This window comes from Paramormyrops kingsleyae, chromosome 10 (genome assembly GCF_048594095.1).
Source record: "Paramormyrops kingsleyae isolate MSU_618 chromosome 10, PKINGS_0.4, whole genome shotgun sequence".
Taxonomy (NCBI): Eukaryota; Metazoa; Chordata; class Actinopteri; order Osteoglossiformes; family Mormyridae; genus Paramormyrops; species Paramormyrops kingsleyae.
Genome location: NC_132806.1, coordinates 31,965,366 through 31,986,311, shown reverse-complemented (window position 1 = coordinate 31,986,311; position 20,946 = coordinate 31,965,366). Strand labels below are relative to the sequence as shown.

At 42.8% G+C, this 20,946-nt stretch overlaps 2 protein-coding genes across 2 annotated transcripts in view; one reads left to right on the top strand and one right to left on the bottom strand.

The window, feature by feature from the left end:
* The first annotated feature begins 957 nt into the window (after nucleotides 1-957).
* On the top strand, nucleotides 958-8,556 carry rmnd5b (required for meiotic nuclear division 5 homolog B). The gene is made up of 10 exons (XM_023819575.2): nucleotides 958-1,041; nucleotides 2,284-2,446; nucleotides 2,954-3,096; nucleotides 4,085-4,222; nucleotides 4,848-4,948; nucleotides 5,023-5,189; nucleotides 5,891-6,056; nucleotides 6,394-6,496; nucleotides 6,761-6,915; nucleotides 7,136-8,556. The coding sequence occupies exons 2-10, from the start codon at nucleotides 2,308-2,310 to the stop codon at nucleotides 7,197-7,199; spliced, it is 1,176 nt and encodes a 391-aa protein (XP_023675343.1). The 5' UTR covers nucleotides 958-1,041; nucleotides 2,284-2,307; the 3' UTR covers nucleotides 7,200-8,556.
* Nucleotides 8,557-10,976: 2,420 nt separating this feature from the next.
* The window catches only part of n4bp3 (NEDD4 binding protein 3), a 36,595-nt gene continuing 26,625 nt past the window's right edge, over nucleotides 10,977-20,946 (bottom strand). Inside the window, exons 2-5 of the mRNA XM_023819559.2 lie at nucleotides 19,156-19,608; nucleotides 16,195-16,788; nucleotides 13,768-14,031; nucleotides 10,977-13,385 (exon numbers count right to left, since the gene is read on the bottom strand). Of these exons, the coding sequence (XP_023675327.1) occupies nucleotides 12,837-13,385; nucleotides 13,768-14,031; nucleotides 16,195-16,788; nucleotides 19,156-19,575 (1,827 nt within the window). The 5' untranslated portion in view covers nucleotides 19,576-19,608 and the 3' untranslated portion in view covers nucleotides 10,977-12,836. The remainder of the gene's footprint in view (nucleotides 13,386-13,767; nucleotides 14,032-16,194; nucleotides 16,789-19,155; nucleotides 19,609-20,946) is intronic.

Genomic DNA, 20,946 nt, shown 5'->3' with positions numbered 1-20,946 from the left:
TTTCCACGTTTGTAATTTAACGTTAAATGTAAATGGTTTGTACAGAAAGAGTATCGTGGATTCATTTGAAAACTTTATGTTCAGCCTGGAACAGGAATATTTATTCACAAACATGTCAACGTGGAGTATAACATAACTTATTTGGGATAACTGCTGTACTTTTGTTATACTTGTTATACAAATATTTGTAATATTCTGCATCAAAAAATCCAACTTGCTATTAGACGAATTTGATTACAGTTCCTGTGGGAAGTTCATTAACTCACTGAAACTGCACTTGCATACCTTTCTCTGCCCCTCGGGATATCGGTAAAATTGCTGATATTGCTGCTTGCTCACATTGGTTAAATGCAAACAGCAATATTGGCAATATCCCAACAACCATCACATCTTAAATCTTTCTTCAGCTGTTTCTAGAAAGTACAGATTTCGCACAGGTATTGCTGAGATGTTGGTATAAATTATTCTGTTTTGACTACTGAAATTTTAAATTCAAAAGACTGCCTGGCAAATCCACCAACAACAGCAATACTACTACCACTACTACTACTAATAATAATAATACGTTTACCAAAAACTTTTATGCATATCGATTTGCAGCCACAGTGTATTTGACGCAATGGCAGTACAGCTTACATATCTTAAACATCTGAATTTAAAGATTTTCAGTGACTTTCCCACGTTTTCAAATATACAGTTGAACCTGGAGCTATTAGAATTGTAGGTTCGTTTCCACGTTAGAAACGCCTACAGTACTTTTACCATTTCACAGCATGAAAACAGTATATTCAAGATTGTGCTTAAAAGCTAGACTGTAGCAGGTCTGCTGCTTGGGGTGTGCCCTTTGTGGGTCAGGTTGCTTTTTTCCCCACCTACAACCCTTGTTTGTAAACCACACGACGCTGACCACGAGCCTTCACATAAGTTGTCACTTCCGGGATAGTGGGCATGCGCACTTTTGGTTTCTGATTTCCCGTCGCTCCTGCTTATTTCCACCGGAAGTAAAGTTAAAGAGCCAGTAAACGAACACTGTAACTGCAGGTAAATGGCATTTTGGCCTTGCAATTGATGTGTTATTTTACGAGTATCCCTTTTGTTCAGTAAAGATGTGTGAAGTGTAACCATTCTACACGGTTAGTCGTGTGACTAGAAGTTTAGACTAAATATGTCTTATTTACCAACGTTACTCGCTTGCTAGCCTCGGCTGTTTGGACGGGCTGCTACCAGGTGCGCTGTGACAGTTCTGCTAGTTGTATCCGGAGCATCACTAGTAGTAGCTAATACTCATTACTGTTAAATATACTGGTTCGTTGTTTTGCCTTTGATCTCATATTTAGATATTTAGTCGACAATATAGCCGTCTGTCCTAAGATGTTTGTTGTTTTCCTTCTCCTTTCGTTAATCGTGTGTATCTAAAGCAGTTCATCTGTTTAATAGTCTGTTGTTTGGCAGGCAACTGTCATGCCTTTGCCTAAATGTAACTGGATAGTTTAGTTAGTGAAATGTGAATATACTATGCCTTGGTCGTAGAAATAAATAATGCCGAAGTGTCTGGCTAAAATGGCTTAAGATCTGGGATAACTTTGACTGAAAAGAACGTGAAATGCATATGGCCATTGCTTTGTGCTAACATTTGATGAAATATATTCAAGAAGTATATATTCTTAAGTAAGCCAAACGGTTTATAAAATATGATACACGTATGTTAACCGTCACCACTTGCTTGTATTATCTAAAAATAAGATTTTACTCAAAAGTGTTATTATTTAAGTTTCAATTCAGGTTAATTTAATTCAGTTTATTTAAAAAGTTTGCTTTAAGTATTCCCAATCAGAATAAAATGACAAAGTATAGTTGTCATGTCTAGTTGTCTGTCTCCACAAATTTACAGCCACAGTCATTGAACCTTCACTTTTTCCCATATTTTGCTAATGCTGTTGTGGTCTTATTGCTGCGTTAGTTATATTGAAATAATCATACAGATGTGTTCTGATTTTCAGTCATCCCTGCTGATCGCCTGGGATTTCTTGGTGAACTTTTCTTGCCAAGCAAACTAGCATACTGTAGGAAAAAAGTGTAAAGGGTAGTTGTTCTGGAAAAAGGAGAAAAAATCCAGTTCTGTTGTGTGTGTGTGTGTGTGCGCGTGTGTGAGGTTATTAACTGGTGTTACACACTAGTGTCACATTGTCATTAAGCGTGATTTACTGAGTAACGCTTTGTTACTTCTCGAGGTAACTAGCACATTACCAGCCTAACTAGTCCTTCCTTCCTGGTGGGTGGCAGAGGTGGGGTCTGTGCTTCCCAACAATGGAGCAGTGTGCCTGTGTGGAGCGCGAGTTGGAGAAGGTGCTCCACCGGTTTGTCATGTATGGCCACATGTCAGAGGAGCGTCTGGATGAGCTGCTGCGCTATGTCTGTGAGCTGCGAGGCCAGCTGGTCGCATTCGGTAAGGCATGTGCAAGTAGCAACTCTTTGGAATCGGCAGCCTTTATGTGCTATGTGTTGTTTCCTGCCTTTTCTTTAGCATTTTTAGTGTGTTGCAGTTTAAAAAATATTTAAAACTAGATCTGTTGAAGTACAATCTTATATAGGCCAAATGACTTCTTTATAACTGTTGTCATATCCTTATGTAAATAATGCAGTTATAAATTTACAAGTTTGTTCATGACTGTTTTTTTGTGTGGGACCTTGATATGTAAAACTGCCATGGGGGTGTGCTTATCATATCAGCTTATCAGAGCCTCCCATTATTTTTTTATTTGTTCAATTTAATTTAATGGGGGGGGGGTATCACTATACAGTAGTGATGGACAAAATGAACAGAGGGCACTAACTAGTGGGAAACTAGTGGATTTTGTCCATCACTACTATACAGTGATGCATCACAGCCGTAAGGTTATCTGTGTACAGCTGGTGTTGGGTGGCAGCGTTCATGTTCAGTTCCGCCATGCAGGGGTCCAGGATGCCGACTTGTCAGTCTTCTCCCAGTCAATGGCCCAGTGCTGCAGAAACGTCAAAGACACAGTGCAAATGCTTGCCTCACGGCACAAGGACATTCATGGCAGCGTGTCCAAAGTGGGAAAGGCCATCGACAGGGTAGGCACTGCCAGAACACCCCGGCTCCTCACCATGCTCAGAGCTGCGTCCAGTTGTTGAGACCTTTTGGAAATATGTGCATAGGGCTGGGCGATATGACTGAAAACTGTATCACGATATGAGTGTTTCATATCGGTCGATATCGATAATTATTGACATTTTTTATGACCCATTTAAAATAAAGACCAGGAGAAAAATATATTACATTTAAACATTTTTATTTTAAACATGTCAACAACCATGGAAAATAAAGTGTTTTTAAAATATGTGCAGTGTTTTGTAAACATAAATAAAACTGACGTAGACTGAGATACATCTGTAATATAAAAAAACAAACCTGATACAGTACAGTAACATCGTTTGAAATATAAAACCTGCAGAAATATGAAAAAGTAACTCTTCAAGTTATTCTTACTCTAATCATACTTGAAGTTGAACTATTCAAGTATATTTTCAGTCCAGGTTTTGTGCTAGGAAAAGACACACATGCAAACACTAACGAGGAAGACGCGATACGTAGGGAGCCGGAACCCGGAAGTGCGCCGTAAACACAGAGAGGAAAGAGAGAGAGAAGGGGAAACAAAGACACGGCAGACTCGAAACGAAACACGGGATACGCGAAAAACCGGACAACATGACACATACAAACCGAAAGGATACAGACCTATAACTTAATATTCAGGAGACGGGGGGCGAGCGGCGTTAGGGAAGGGCGAGGCGACCATCACAGTGATTCACAAAAAACCGGCAGAACTTCCATAAAGCAGTTGTTTTGCTGTGCTACGACCATTTATGACAGCTGCGTTTCCGGCACGGATCCAAACTAGCTTCGCAACCTCTGTTTTCTTCCGACGAAGAATAAAAAATATCGAACGTTTTATCGAACACATTTTTTATTGATATCGATCACGTGTCTATCGCGATACATATCGTAATCGTTTTATCGCCCAGCCCTATATGTGCATGTGTATATTCTATTTCCTTTCAGAATTTCGATGCAGAGGTCAGTGCGGTTGTGGCTGAGACAGTGTGGGACTCCCCAGAGAGGCAGAAGTATTTAAGTGAAACCATTGTGGAGCATCTGTATCGACAAGGAATGCTGAGTGTGGCGGAGGACCTCTGTCAGGTAAGCTGTCTTTTTTTTTTTTTTTTTAAATCACCGAATGTCTTGGATGTCTAGTGAATGTGTTTCAGACCCTTTGCACAGAAAATTTGCTTTCTTACAAATTTTCACCCTCTGACGTCACCAGGGGACATTTCTGGTCTTCTTTATCTTGGAATTCTGTAATGAGCTCAGAGAAATGTGGATATACTCGTGATGGTCAAAATGCGCCACATGAACCATTTGCTATATATTTTGGTCCCACTAGATGGTGCTCTCTTACAAAAAAGGGCGCAAAACCCAATTATCATCCATCCATCCATTTTCTAACTGCTTATCCCAGTCTGGATTACCTGAAGCCAGGGGTGGATTAATGCACAGGCTATCCTAGGCTTTAGTGTTGGCGTCTGGGAAACTGTAACGGTTATACTTATTAAATCTGGCTCACACATTGATCCACAAACTTTGGCTGTGAGACATTGCCATCCACTGTGTCACCCTTACTTGATGATGAATATTTATTTTTAATTTAATGAAATATACAGAAGTTCTGTTGTGTTGCATGCTAAGAAGATGTCAGATTATTAAAGATTTTTTTTCTTCAATTGTACTGTGTAGCGTTACATGAAAATTGTAATTTGCCTGACAGGAATCAGGGGTTGTGATTGACATGAGCCTGAAGCAGCCATTCCTGGAGCTGAATCGCATTCTAGAGGCTTTGAGAATGCAGGACCTCAGACCGGCATTGGAGTACGTTCATTTTCCTGCTCTGTCGCTGGCTGGCCGGTGAAGTTCGAGCATTCATGCGTCTGCGTGCTTTGCAGGTGGGCCGTGGCAAACCGTCAGCGGCTCCTGGATCTGAACAGCACGCTGGAGTTCAAGCTGCACCGCCTGTACTTCATTAGCCTGCTGAATGGGGGCATGGCCAACCAGCAGGAGGTGCTGCAGTACGCGCGCCATTTCCAGCCCTTCGCCTCGCAGCACCAGAGGGGTGAGCTGTGCACTATGAGTAAACCAGGAGTTCTCAGACCTTTTGGTCAAAGGTCTGCATCAAACTCAGAGGTCCGGAACGTTTTTCAATAACAAAACAGCATTTCATGAACTTTAATGAATTAACAATAGCCTTTGGTATAGACATCAATATATAACAAAAATAGGAAGCCTTTTTCACATTAAACAGATTGATTCATAGTGTACACAATCATCTGGGTCCAGATTTTCTTGTACTTCGGTCCACGGTCCAGACTTTGAGAACCCCAGGTATAAACTGGATGGGTGACTCATTCTATGGCAGTGCCTTACCTTGTAACAGTCACTTGTATTGTTATAACAGTGCAGTTTTGTAGTCATGAACAAGGACCTCTGCTATGGTCTGGTATGTGGATGGGATCTGCTGCAGACTAAGCCTCTGTGACCGTGATCCGAAGGTCGCCAGTTCGGACCCGGCCTCGGCAGAATAGTCACACGTCCGTGGGCCCTTGAGCAAGGCCCCTAACCCCCAGCTCCATGGGCGCCGCTGCAGGTGGCTGCCCTTCACTGCCAGGCTTACTCTCACCTACATATGTGTCTGTGTGTCATGGAGAGCAAGATGGAGAAGCTGAAGAGAATGTCCCCACAAGGGATCAACAAAGTGCCATTATTACTATTATTATTATTATTATTATTATTATTATTCTTGTGTTTGTGGCTCAGATATCCAGATCCTGATGGGTAGCCTGGTGTACCTTCGACATGGTATTGAAAACTCTCCGTACCGCAGCCTATTGGAGACCAACCAGTGGGCTGAGATCTGCAACATCTTCACCAGGGATGCTTGTGCCCTGCTGGGCCTGTCGGTGGAGTCGCCACTCAGCGTCAGGTCAGAGCGCCCTCAGCCGCGGAGCCAGTCATGTGCTCCACTGCTTCACTGGTGATGGATTTTGGTTGGGACACTGCAAAAGTGTTGTTCGTTTAGCTTCCGTTAAGTTAATGTGCAGTGATTTTATTACATGTGTAATATGCTGTTTTATATGTTACATTCTGCATGTGAATCCTATTGTTAGAAATAGTTAAACCGACTCCATGGTATTTAGGCAGATGTGTATGTTTCTGCTCCTTACTGTAATACAGGACTACATTTCCCATGATCCCGTCAAGTGGCAATATCCCGCAGTTGTCTTGCATAAGTCATGTTTCTGTTTCTGTTGTATTTATAGCTTTGCATCTGGTTGCATGGCCTTGCCGGTCCTCATGAACATTAAGCAGGTCATTGAGCAGAGGCAATGCAGTGGCGTTTGGACACACAAAGACGAGCTGCCGGTAATGTGTTCTTGTTTATGGGTGACTTGATTTTGGGATTTTCTGAAGTAATTTAATGCATGTGGGGAGAGAAATGCTTTTTGTTGTATGGATAGCATGACGGATGTCTGTTTTAAGGATGTTGTGCGATAGCTTGCTAGTTTTGGTAATGCTACTTGCAGCTGAGATCTATGGAATAGTATTAGTACTTTTTGGCCTCTCGGAGTTACCTCTTAGTTTCCCATCCGGTAATGATGCCATTCTCTTTTTTTTTTCCTTATGAAGATTGAGATCGACTTGGGGAAGAAGTGTTGGTATCACTCAGTATTCGCCTGTCCCATTCTGAGGCAGCAGACCTCGGAGAGTAACCCTCCGATGAAACTCATCTGCGGCCATGTCATCTCTCGAGATGCCTTGAATAAGCTTACCAATGCTGGGAAGTAAGACTTCGCTTTATTTTCTCTCTCTCCCTCTCTCTCCCTCTCTCTCCCTCTCTGCTTCTGATGGTTCCACATCGGGCCATTTTAAATGTTGTGATGTGAACAGTGTCTCCTGTGTCTTACTGAGGAACGGTGATCCTGTGCCCGGCTGTATAATAACATGGAATGACATATGATTTGTAAAAAATCTCTCAGTACGCTATCATGTCTCTCTCTGCAGGCTCAAATGTCCGTACTGTCCAATGGAACAGAACCCTTCGGATGCCAAGCAGATATTTTTTTGACGTTGCTGGGGAGGAAGTGGCAAAGCTCGGAAGACCTGGGCAAACACCCAGGATCCACTTGCATGGGTCTGAGGATCTTCTGCGGTGGTCAAAGGCTAAGCCTTTACAGTATCTCCTTCCCTCCATAGGGTGTTCCTTCACAGAGACCTTTGGTGATAGCAAATTACAAGTAGACAGTCAGTAGGTGTAAATATCAGAGGCTATTCAGACTCTCACTTACTATTTTATTTCCTGTTGCCGTTTCCTTGGTTTGACAATTAATAGAACGATTTTTAATGGGTGGCGCATCTGGGAAATGGCTGCTTGTGACTTGGAAAAGCCTTTCAAGCCTGGCAAATATTCTATACGTGAATGTTCTATACATTTATCAGTAGCGAAAGTGGCTGCAACCACAATATATTCACAAATTATTTATACTGATAGGTAATGATTCAGAGCAGTTGATGATGTAGTAAAATAGATGTATAAATTAAAGTGTGTGTGTGTGTGTGTGTGTGTACACTGTACGTGTACATGTGATGAATGCTTACACGTGTATCATGGACTTCAGTATGTTGGCCTGAGTGCTTGGAAATGTATCAGTGTGGTTTATATATGAGGGTTATCTGTTTTTTTTTTTGTTTGTTTTTCCTTTTTTGGTCTCTCTTCTAAGGAATGCTGGTTTTCGGGGTTCATGAAGTATCTTAATCATTTGAGGTTTAGGACCTTTGGGGGCTGTGTTACTTGTGTGTGACTTACAGTATTTCTTATGGGAAGTGTACTGCTGTTTAAACGTGCTGTGTTTTGATTTTCTGTTAGCAGAGATTTGTTAGGAAAAACTGTACTAATGCGATCCAGTTCTTTAGAGTTTCCTCTTTTAAAAATGGGTTTGTGTCATTTGGTGTCATTTTCTCCTGCCGCGTGTGCAGTCAGAGTGCTTGCTTTCCTGCTTTGCCCTTTAAACAGCACTGGCGGTCTTGTGCGTGTCACTGTTCGCGGTTTGCCACCCTCTGCAGCAGCATATAAGTGAGAAAGGGGATATCAGCATGATACTGTGTTTAATTCGCCAGTGCTTTCACAACTTGGACTTTTGTTGATTTACTTGTTTAAGTTCCTTTTCTCACCATAGCACATTGATAGTTAATCTGTGTATATTTTTTATTTTAAAAATTTTATTTTCTCAGGGTGTTATCTTACACTTCACTCTCTGATACATGCAGTGTGTGGATAAATGAACTAAGCTCAAAATAGTAAGGCTGTAACATATAAAATGTATCTCTGTAGTATGCATGTAAAATAACGATAAGCAAGAGTAGCTGGAAGGGTGAGTACATACGTTTAGTCTGCATAACGGCAGCAGTAAAAAAAAAAAAACAACTTGTCGGGAAATATTTAAGATTATTGCGCGTAAGAATGGTCGTGCTCATTTTGTAATGTCTCAAATGTAATCCTGAGGCAGGCTAAGGCTGCTTAAACACAGCTGCAGAATATATCGTTATTATAACCTCAATTTACTGTAGCAGTCACATAAAGCCACCTTACCTGAAACATACATTGATGGGGCATTTTTGTATTCATTGGTATTGTTTTGTTTTTCTTTTACTTCCATGTCTGGGTACTTGACTGGGTCTTGTTTCTTCTTTGAGTACTTTGAGTACTTTGAGTACAGCTTCTTGTCCCCACATTATGAGCACAAAATGAAAGCATTAGAGCACTGACCCATGGCAGATTGTATGAAAGTCACTGCGTTTTTTGTGTTACATTTAATGCAATTTTTATTGTAAATACTTATCCTTTAATAGTAAAATTCATTTCATATGTGCTTACACCATAAAATAAATCTTTTTACTTAAAGCTGTTTTTTAAATTGAAATCATACAGTTTTGACTTCCTTTGCATGAAATTCATAATGATGAACCAGCAAACATTTAACTATATACATTTTATACAGTAAGCCGATATAAGCATTTTAGTAGACCCTGATTCTCCCAGGTCATAAATCCTGACAATTAATGCCACTAGAGGGCAATGACGTCTTTTATATTGAGACTAGTACACATGTGCAGTGACTGAAAATTCATTTCTTTTGTCCATGTGGAGATTCATAAAAGTACTTTAACCCAGTATTTGTTTAGCTTGTGTTGATAATTATGGAACTGTAATCATTAGAGAAAGTGTAATTTTTGTAAAGTGCTCTTAAGGAAATTGCTCCAAGTTGCTTTAAAAATACATTTATAAATAAATTCTGGGAAGTCCTTGATATTATGTTGATGTAACTGTCTCAATGCATATTTTATGCAACTTTATTTTGAGTTAGTATGGAGACTCAGGAAGCTAGGCTCAGCTAGATGTTAAGGTAAGCAGAGTAATCTTGAAATATGGCAGGGACTAAAAGTATTGCAAGCCATGATGTAATGTACAGGAAATGGAACTGCAACCTAAATGAACCATCCAATATAAACCTAGACAAATCATCTTGGCTGCCAAAATACCATCAGGTATAATCAGGTTCACAAGCCACCTAATGTTATTCCCACCAAAGTGTAAAGTTTACCTCTATGTTAGGAATATCAGCTGTTGATACATTTCAAAATGACGAATATGATACTATTATTAGTGTTTTTGTAACTTTTTTTTTTTTCCTATGGGACAACGGACTCTGCAGGACTTGGAAAATTGTCATTGAAGCCTTTTAACTTGTACTCAACCTTTTTATGTTTTACACCATGATGCGAGTCTCTCTCTCTCTCCCTGAGTACATGGTAGCGTGACTGCGCCTTTCCAAGGTAAAGGACCAGGCCCCCCGTTTTTCATGGGCGCACTAGTTCACCGCTTCACTTCAAATACTGAACAGGACACTCCCTCCTTTCTGCCCTACCTTTGACAGTTTCCATGGAAACACCTGTTCCCTAAGCAAATACAGGCCCTTCTGTGTTTTCAAAAGCTCAGCTTAGAAGACCTCTGACCCCAGTGTCTAAACAAGTTGGTGAAGTATGCGAGAGAGCAATCTGAAGAGGAGCATAGCAGGAGTCTAAGATAAGCATCCAAGAGAGAAGTCACCCCCCCCCCCCTCCACCACCTCCACAGAGGCCCTGAAAGACACGCGAACAGAGAATATTTCAGCACTCAAAATCAGTGCCAGTTTACCCTAATCTATGGTGTAAGGTGAAGAAACTTGTCTGTTAGACATGCTGAGAGCTGTGAAGTTTTGAGGACAGGTAAGGTAATATAATCCCTGAAAAAAACAACCTCTGATCTTTCCATTGTGGCCACCCCTCTCATTTTGTGAGATGGGGTTTGAAAACGGTCACCTGTACCTTCAGAACACTCATACAACAAGATGTTTTAAATATTCCAGAGTTCTTGGAGATGTCTGGTGATTTCTCATTTGTAACTTTTTATATATTGTTAATACCACCAACACAAAGTTTTATTTTGCTTCAGCATCTCGATAAAAACACATCACATCCGAAGTAGGTTAGCGGATTGAGTTCTGGACTTAAATATTGCAGACTAGTAAATAAAGGAGGATACTGTTGTACCCTTAAGAAATGTTTGAACGGGAATGGTGAAACATCCTGGTATTAAAGAACACAATGTTGAGGGTAAGCAAATCCTTTTGAGAGAAATGCCTAGTAAGTAATTACATAAAATGAGTGCTGTGGACCAACTTCTGTGTAACCCAGAGAAGAGCAATGCTTGTAAATTGTCCCTGATACTCCTGACAGTTTTCTGGAAAGCAGTGCAGGAGTCCTTACAGGGTTGGAGTTCAAAAGACTGCAAATTAAAGAAAGCCGACAAGTTTGAAAATGGATTTATTAATCTTACGTAAACTCACAATATTCTTGGCACTTTTGCATTTCTGTATTTTCCATATTTTAATTTATTATTAGTTATTTGTAGGTTTCTCTGGGGAGAAAAGGCATTCAAATAGCAATCCGCGTGAAACTGTGCACAGGCAGTCTGAGAATCTGGAGGTGACAGCCATGCTGAGAGGGAGTCTTTTGTGGGTCTGAAGGAGTACATCACGTAAAATATTTTAGCTTGGTTCTCTCAGTTCCTCTGCAGAACATGCCCTGCTGACGAAACTGCGAGGAGTCAAGGAATTCAGATCACAAAACGGACGCTTTAGTGATGCAAATGAGCACAGAAAAAGCTCCGGCCCTAATAATTTACAAGTTACAGTGGTGGCAGACTACAGCATCTATCACAAAGCATGGAGACATCAGAAAGATGGATGAATCTGAACAGAAAAGAAACATTGATTTATTAACAAATCAACACCATTGCCTGACCTGAACATATAAGAAAAGCAAAAAGGGATGTTTCACATGTTTTTCATTTCAGTAGTGGTCCACGGATCACAGTATACTCCATTCTCTCAAAAGGAAAATCTGAAAGAGGTTTAAAAAAAAAAAAAACAGGAATATGTTGTTCTGAATGTTCGTTGGGGACACACCCGAGATGCATCAGGTATTATCCAGGCGGTAACTCAGATTTCACACTGTACTCTCTCGCTGACTGTCAGAGCAGGCCAGCATCGTGGATTGTGGGATTCGGCACAGCTTAAAATGCACAGTGCATGTACTGTGCGCACGCATGTGGCTTGGCAGTGACAGACACAGCTGCAGAGTGCACTTGCCGTATCGGGGTTGCCTGCGAAGGCCACGGCAGCTGCTCCAGCCTGTTTTAAGCTACGTTCGGCGAATTGTTTGAATGCTTTTGGGCTGCCGCTCCATCTGACCTTGGAAGTTTCTGTCGCCTCAAATGGTCACGCTTTTTAAACTCGGGCAAACTTGCAATTGCGACGGGCTGGTGATCAAGGATATTACGTGTTTCCAGGATTTATCTGAGAGCAGGTCACAGAAGGTAGAGCAGGTTGCGTGCTTTCACTTGCTTAATTGTTACTGAGCACACGTTCCTTCATTTTCCCCCCCTAACTTAATAGGACGAAGACCACTGAAGCGGAACCATGCTCATTTTGGGGAAGAACATAAACCGTCCTGAACTTCACACAACGTGCGTCTGCTTCTCTTCATTGTCTTTTCGTGGTCACAGCGGCAAAATATTTTTAAACAGTGAACTGAGAGCAATTTGGAAGAAGATATTATCTTATAATCACTTTTAAAAAAAAGGTTAGTACACAGCAGGAAAAAAATAATACAGGTAGAGACGTATACATGTTCTTACTTGTCTAATAGGCATATTTCATAAATAAGTGTCCATCCTCTTACAGAACCGATGAAACAATTGCTTATAGTTTCCAAAAATGCTGGGGGGAAAATTTCTATTGTGTGACACTAAAATGGAACCAGTGCATCAAATAGCAACAAGCTTAACGAGAAATAAAAGGCTATTTCTGAACATACAAAAAAAAATGATTGTTTGCATTTTGGCTCTTTGGGAAACAGAAATCTGAGGTAAATAGTTCACTCGTGTACTTCAGTTCTCCCTTCCAACAGGAAAACATTTCATTATGCTGATGGTGACCTGCACATGCTTTGAGTGAAATTCAAATTAAAGCAATGTAATAATCAAGTAGTTAAAGCAATAATATTGCCGTATAAAGGTTATTTTAACAATTCAAATTTAAAGTTAAATAATGATCAGATTGGTTACTCTACTGTTGGTTTGTCTAATTCACACTGTGAGTCACAGTCAGATTTCAGAAGACTCAATCTTCTCTATCCAGGGCAGCCTAGGAGGCTGCTCTTCCTCGTTTCCAGCCCCTCTCTCCCTTTTACCCCCTCCTCTCAGCTCTCGCAGCTCCATCTCCAGAGCCTGGTTCTTCTGGTACATCTCTAGGTAGCTGGCCTGCAGCTCCTTCTGGTAGCGAATCACTTTGTCCTTCTCCGTTTGCCAGATGCGCCGCTCAGCCTCGAAGACATCGGCCTGTGCCTCACTCTGCCGCCTCTCCAGCAGTAGCTCTGCCCGTAGTTGCTCCTCCACACTGCTAGGAGGTGCTCCGTGGGCCTCTGGCCTCCCGTCCTCTAGGGCCTCGGTGGCAGTGGACTGCCAATCCCGGCGAGCCCCCTGCAGGGCCAGCCGCAGTGTGTCGATGTGGCTGTCTTTGGCGTTCATCTCGGTACGTGTCTCACGCAGCTGTGTCTTCAGGTGGAAGATCTCGCTCAGCTTCTGCGTAACTTCTGCCTGCGAATCGCGAAGTTGCTGCTTCAGCAGAGAGATCTCCCCGGATTTCTGGCACACCTGGGTTGACAGACAGGGATTTACAGCACATTCAGGTATCAGGTATTTCTTATGTTCTTATTGGAATAGTCTTCCTGCTAGCGAAGCGGAAGCTAAAACCCTGGGTTCCTTTAAATCAGAGCTAGATAAGATTTTAACAACTCTGAGTTATTAGTGAAGTTCTCCCCAAACGAGCTTGATGGGCCGAATGGCCTCCTCTCGTTTGTAAATTTCTTATGTTCTTATGTTATAGGGGCATAAATACTACATTTCAGGGAAGAGGAAATTGTGACCTCGTCCTACTACAGTTCTGCTAATCTCCGAGAGTAGTGCTCAGGGAGATTCTCCCATCTCGTATTGATCCTCTGTCCTCCTCTGAGCTACTCCCCTTGGCCAGGCTCACCTCCCACTGCGTCTCCTCCAGCTGAGGGTTGTGGTCCTGGGGGCAGGAGGCTGCACCCCCTCCTTTGAGGGTCTGGCACTCGGTCTGCAGGGCTTCCAGATCCTCCTGTATCCGCCGCCGTTCCTGCTGGGCCTTCTGCAGCTGGAGCTGCAGGGAGCGCTGAGAGCGCTGAGCATTCTGGGAGGTCTGACGCAAGCGCACCGCGTACAGGCGCTTCAGCTCCTCCACCTCCTTCTCCCACAGACGCTGCTTGCCTTCAAACACCTGGATGGAAGCGTTAGAGCACAATTCAGCCTGACTGTGAGCCGGGACACACACCCACCCACACACACACACAGACACACACCCACCCACACACACACCCATCCACACACACACACACAGACACACACACCCATCCACACAGACACACACCCACCCACACACACACACACCCACACACACACAGACACACACACACCCATCCACACACACCCACACACACACACACCCATCCACACAGACACAGACACACACACCCATACACACACACAGACACACACCCACCCACACACACACACACACCCATCCACACACACACACACACAGACACACACACCCATCCACACAGACACACACCCACCCATACACACACACACACCCACCCATACACACACACCCACCCATACACACACACAGACACACTTGTAGTCAGATCTTTGTAGGGACTATCCATTCATTTCTATGGGAAGAACCACAATCCCAACAATGACGACCTTTACCCCTACCCAGCCCTAACCTTAACCGTAAGTAACCAAACAAAACACTTTTGGCATTTTTAGTTTTTTTGATTGTAGTCACAAGTTTTAATAAAATTCTGTTTCCCCTTGTGGGGACTGAAAAAATGATCCTCACAACATAAAAATAGCAGTTTTTTACTACACTGTGGGAACATTTGGTCCTCACAATATAATATATACATGATGCACACACATTATCTAACTTTGTTTGACCTTCCTCCTTTAGAAACATGTATGATGCACAACGCTGCTTCACGCACATATGTCTACATTCTTAAGATAATTCAATGGCCAGATACAGAGACAGATGGAATATTTTGGCTAATTTGGGTAATTTATCTCCACTTTCCAATTTATCGGCTCTTTGGTGATAAAGGACTTAATATCATCATTGGAAAGAAAGACAACCCCTCATTCCAGGTTCAGACATTTCTAGAACCAATGGAGGTTCCAGATCCAAAGATCTCACTACATTTATCATACTTACACCCAGTCAGACAGTCAACCTCAAATGGTTCAGTTACTTTCCTATTTCCATCTACTTGTCTAATTTATCCATTAATTTACCAAAATTCAGCTAGCAGATTTTGCTACTTTTTTTCCCACACATGCATGTGCCTGATTTTTTTATGGTGCAGAACAACCCAGATTTCACTGAGTTCCATTCAGTAGTTAGAAATAGATGTGAAAGCTATGCTGGTAACTGCACGTTTGTTCCTGAGCCTCGTCTTATTTGGCGACAACAGCTAAGGTGCAATGGATGGGACTCAGTGTCACTAATTACTTAACCCTGCTGGTCACCCAATAATCATTTTTACTTGCATTGAAAAAGTTAGTAGTCGGTCTCAGTAGGATGTTCTAATTTCTGCTTTTATTTTAGTTTTTTTTTTTTTATTGTAACTGAAATGGATACCATTACATTAGGCACGTGATGCTAGTATCTTGTGGCGCTTTTCCATTGACATACAGAAACCAAACCATACCGTGAAGACAGACTAGTTACAGTGCGGTTCCAAGCTCACTTTCCACTGCAGGAGGGTCAGCTTGGTAAAGGCGTTGCTGGGTTTGGAGAGCGACAGTGACGTAAAACCGAAAAGATACTTCATTGACTGTTCACACAGTATACATCATGATTTATTACATGCTAATTTCTGCTAGCAAGTCTGTGAGAATTGCCATGTTATGTTAGCACCAAACGCTAGGGGAATTAGCATTCGTTCGCGTAAATTTGTGTTACGAATCCATTCCATTCAGCTGTGCTATAGTACTTTTTTTAAGTAGGTGGTTGGAAATTTTCAAGATCTGAGTTATCGGGAATGCACCAGTACTACTAATAAATAATATATAGAATATGGGCTTTTTTTCCTTCAGATAATCTATGTGCAGAACAGCAGTATCTCCATGCATTTCGACCAATCAGACGGTGGTGACATAATCAGTTTGGTTTGGTCAAGCTTTCTGCCCTGCTAGGGCGATGTCAGCGCAATTACTGCTCGGGTACGACTCAGTACGGCTCGCATACCTTACAATGGAAAAGCGCCAGTTCACGGTACAGCTCGGGTACGGCTTGGTTCTTTGTGGCAGTGGAAAAGCGCCATTGGTTCTCTCACCCAGCATGGGGGCATGGTGGGATTGACTACAGAGGTACCTGCACTATGGCCCCCTCGCTCTCATCCAGGTTCCTCTTCATCTGCTTCAGCTCATGCTCCTTCTCCTTCAGCTGGTCCTCCAGGTCCCGCACCACATCCTCCAGCGAGTGGGAGAACTCGTAAGGGGGCGGGGCCTCTCCCCCACTGGGGCCCGGTAGCCGGCTCAACGTGGCCATGCTGCGGCACGACAACTCGCCAGCTGTGGAGGTCCCACCGCGGGCCGGCCCCACGGACCGGTCCAGGGAGCCAAGGCAGTTGATGTGGCCCGTTGAAGCGCTGATCTGGCCCAGGTGGGGTCGGAATGGAGGCCGGTAGGGAGGCAGGCTGCTCAGGGAGTGGTGGCCGGAGTCGGACATGTTTTCCTCTTCCTGGCTGGGTCCGGATCCTGCCACCAAGTGCTTTCTTGTGCCGGGGTTGTGGCGGGAGGGCGACGAGGAGGCGGAGGCGGCTATGGGCGCTGCCTTCGCGTAGGACGCATGCAGCCCGTTGGATAAGCCATTGTCTAGCTCCTCCGCCTTGGCAGGGTAGAGGTTCTGGATGGAGCTGAAGTTTTTGGGTGTGACCAGCTTAAAAGCTGACGGCCTTAAACGAGACTGAACCAGAATGAAAGAAAGAGAACTAGATCAAAAAAGTGGAAGTACGCGTCACAATATCTTACCAAATAAAAGTAAATGCCTGCGTTACACCAGAGGCTTTGTACTCTGCATTTATTTATTGTGCAAAGACAAGTGAATACAAGCCATAGCTACATGACAGTAAATTGCTACAAAAACAAGAGTAGGGCTTCAACTACATGATTTTCCATTACCAATGGACCTGTGTGAAACAATTTACCCATAAATGGTCTTAGACACAGTCGAAAGAAAATGCAATTAATTTAATTTGGCGTCTTGCATTACCTGTCACAGAACACATCAACTTGCTTATAAAAATATTGTGATTTTTTTTTTAAGTGACAAATGATTTACTACTTCTTTTTAAAGAATATAATCCGCATTTCTGGAATCAGATATCTGAAGTTCATGACCTCGGTCCAGGAATTTTCTCAGGTACATAACAGTCAAAATGAAACAGCATCAGTTTAATGCTAACTGAAATCAAACTCACACTTACTTCACATTCAAAACTACAGTAATTCAGAATAACAGGAATCTGCTCTGCGTGGTTAACAGCTTTTAAACTGTGCAATTTTCCATTTCTATAAGCTGTTGATAAAACAGCAAATGCCATCCTAAATAAAACAAACTCATTAAAAACTAAATTTGTGTACAGGTTGTATTTAAGGCATATTTAACATGTTCTGAACATGATTCCAAGTTACGCGTCTAATTGCCCCCAATACCTTCAACACAAAGTACAGGATGACTTTTGGTAAAAATGCCAGCACCCTAAGAAACAAACAGTTCTGTAATTACTATGTACACTGGCAATTACGAGACTGTTTATGCAGGATGGGCCTTTAAAACAGTGATGATTCATGACACGCTATGTGAGGATATCTAATGAAATATCAAAGTGTTTAGAGCTCAGTCCTCCCTGTTTAGCTAATCCTCCCTATTCACAAACATAGCCTGCAATGCTACCATTAGCCCCCTGACTTTTCTAATCTTGGGTTAATGCTGCAGTTAAAATCTATCCATTGTTTTGGTAATTACAATTTCGGATGAAAAATGTAATGATTAAAAATAAAAAACAAAGCACTTTTAACTTAGTTAACTTAGTGTTACATTATATGCAAAGGGAATTCCTATATATATGTGAAGATGTTAATGAAATAACAGCTGTGGCAAAATCGCCATCATTTCCACTGGCTTTGCATCTGCATCCAATGTTCAGTTTAGCTTGTCAAACAAGCTTTTCAAATTTTTGCATTCACACCCACTACAAAGAACATCCTGTTACACTGAAACATGGAGTTAATATTAGTATATTTACATCTAATAATATCTCCAAAAAATCAGTTAAGAAATAGGACTCTCTCTTTACGGTATCTCCTTACCAGCTCATCACAAGCCTGAACTTAAGTCATCTAAGTGCTTTTTAGCTTCAATTAGACATTGAATTTAAACAAATTCTGGTGAACCCATTCAGGAATGAAAATAAATTACTGAAAAACACAGTGTAGCATACTGACTTCACACATTTTTGAAAATAGCATCAAAGAATTTAATGTTTGATCCCAAATAGTACCTTTAGCCTTACAGTGCACACAGTCTTGGGACGCTTGCTTAATTCAGTAAAAATATTGCACATGTAATGGTTTAATAACAAAAAAAAATGCTCCATTCATTTATTTACAAACATATATATCACATTAGGAACAACTGGCAGTTAAACATAAATTTTAAGGAGTAACAAAATAAAACCCAAATTATAGTTCTAAAAGAGCTGTTTCAAGTTAAAAAAATGTATTGACAAGCAGTCTCATTGGGTGCTTTTTAATTAGTAACACCTTTAAAATAACATAAAACACCAAACATGTATTTAGTATCCCTTTGGCAGGCAGTCGTTACTGCAATTAATATCAATTTTACTGAATGAGTCAATCAAAAAAAATGATGACACTTAATAAAAAGAAAATGTCTGTGCGGAAGACGTGCAGATTATGTTAAACATTGCTTGTCAATGAACTTTTGGTATGAAACCAATAAATTTGCAACATTATTACAAAAGTAAGCAAGCAAGCCTCTCAAGACTTTCTGTGAGCACTGTGTTTATCAAAAGCCCATATGAAAAAAGTGAATAATGTTCTAGGAGACGGTAGAGTTTCCATAAATAGGCTTCTATACACCTTGGCTTTTACACTGGTCAGGGCTACACCACTGGTTCCCACTGACTGACCGTTGAAAATCCCGCATTTGTCAACTACTTATATGTACATTAATCCTCATTAAAACTAAAACATCCAAAAGTGGTCAAGCAAGGTATTGAAGGGCAGAGTAAGCTCCTCTAATCCCTACCTTCTCAAGGTTGCCCCCCACAGGCAGTGAATTTTCTCTCACGTCCACCTCCTTGCCATCCTTGTGGTAGACCTTGGTGTAGATGTTCTCCTCCTCACTCCCATGCTCCCTCTTAATGGAGGCGATGCCGGAGAAAATGTGCTTGCCGGTCTTGGGTTCTTTCTTGGTGATGTTCAGGTAGTTGAGGAGCTCACGCTGAGCAAGCCCCTTCTTTAGAAGGCCGTCATGCGACCGGGCCCCGCCCCGGGATCCTGAACGCACTCCCCTCGACCTCTCTGGGGACGCCGCGTCTGACTTCTCCACCAGGCTGCCCACGCTTCCCATCGTATAGCCGAACGGCTCCGGGGAAAGGGTAGAAAAGGTATCTCTGAATGATTTACTGGAGGCGCCGGTCAGAGGTAGCGTCCGGGCTGTGGCCATGGATCAAACACTTGGGTGGTTCTGTGCAAAACTCTGTGGGGTGGGGGGTGGGGGGAGGGGGCGACACCACATTACGCCTCAGCCGTCTTGCGAATGACGTTAGACTGATGTTCATTCGTCTGTCATCACAATGCCCTCCTATTCATACAGCAAAGACATTGAATTCCCGTGGTCAGATACACCTCCATTAGCAGTCCATAAGATTGGAGAATAATCATCTGGGTGTTAATGGGCACTGCGATTGGCCGTTTCCTAGTTTTTACCATTTCAGTAAATATTGGTATCCGGGTATCAGAGGCTCAAATCTGTTTCAGCTTCAGCAGCACCACCTGTTGTGTTTTTTGAGCAGTTTTGTTTTTCACTGAAGCGACCTCATTAACAACATGGTGCTTGGGCGGGGGGGGGGGGGGGCATCTCACAAACAAAACCCATCAGCCTGGAGGCTGCGCTACAGCGGCTGAAAGCCGAGGAGCGATGCTGCACTGTCCAGGTACGCTTACAAGCAGAGACTAAACCCATGCAGAAGCTGCCGTGTCCTGTTTGATTCACACAGTCCCACTACTGGGAACAGGCCTCAGAAATCTGGCACCAGCCGCTTATTAGCCATTTATGTAACTGGTGTTTATCAGATGCCATCACACATCCTGCATCCCTGCACATAAGATGCAAAGAGCATCAGATACTTGTCTCCTTCCCACCACCATATATTTTTCCACTTGCATTGCAAAACAAAGCATAACACCAAACTTCTGCACGTACTGCATGTTTTTATTTTGTCGTGTGTTGGAAGGTGAACCCTGAGTGACGTCTGTGTGACTGGGCTGCAGCAGTATGGCTGGTCTGTGTCACTGCCACGTTGTGAGGCCCAGACAGAGGTGTTGGCAGCCCTTGGCGTTGGTGGTCCACCCATCTGCTGCCCCTGAAAGACTGGCGACTGGCCAGTCGGGGCCCAGGCATCCACCCTTCATTAGGCCGCACAGTCCACCTGACTCTCAGGAGAGCTCTTCTCACATCTGTGTGGAGGCCATCTGCCAAGACAGGCTGCAGTCTCGAGGCCAGCCCCCGTTAATCCAACACCTCTGGGGCCTCAATGTACCCTCACTGCCAATCTCCTAACCACTTATCCAGCATGGAAAGTGGGGAGGGGCGGGGGGGGGGGGGGGGCGACATAGGTCACAAGGCAAGAGAGACCCTTGGGGAACTGCCAGCCCCTCACTGGATACACAGACACACACAGACTACCGGCAATTTTTAAAGACGCCAGTTCAGCTAACAGCATGTCTTTGGACTGATGGAGGAAAGTGGAGTACTGAGAGGAAACATGCACAGCACAGGAAGCAAGGTATACACACACACACACACACACACACA

Coding starts and splice junctions, on each gene's coding strand:
- rmnd5b (XM_023819575.2), top strand. CDS start 2,308: ATGGAGCAGTGTGCCTGTGTGGAGCGCGAGTTGGAGAAGGTGCTCCAC. Junction 3,097..4,084: donor TGGGAAAGGCCATCGACAGG/GTAGGCACTGCC, acceptor ATTTCCTTTCAG/AATTTCGATGCAGAGGTCAG. Junction 6,057..6,393: donor GAGTCGCCACTCAGCGTCAG/GTCAGAGCGCCC, acceptor TTGTATTTATAG/CTTTGCATCTGGTTGCATGG.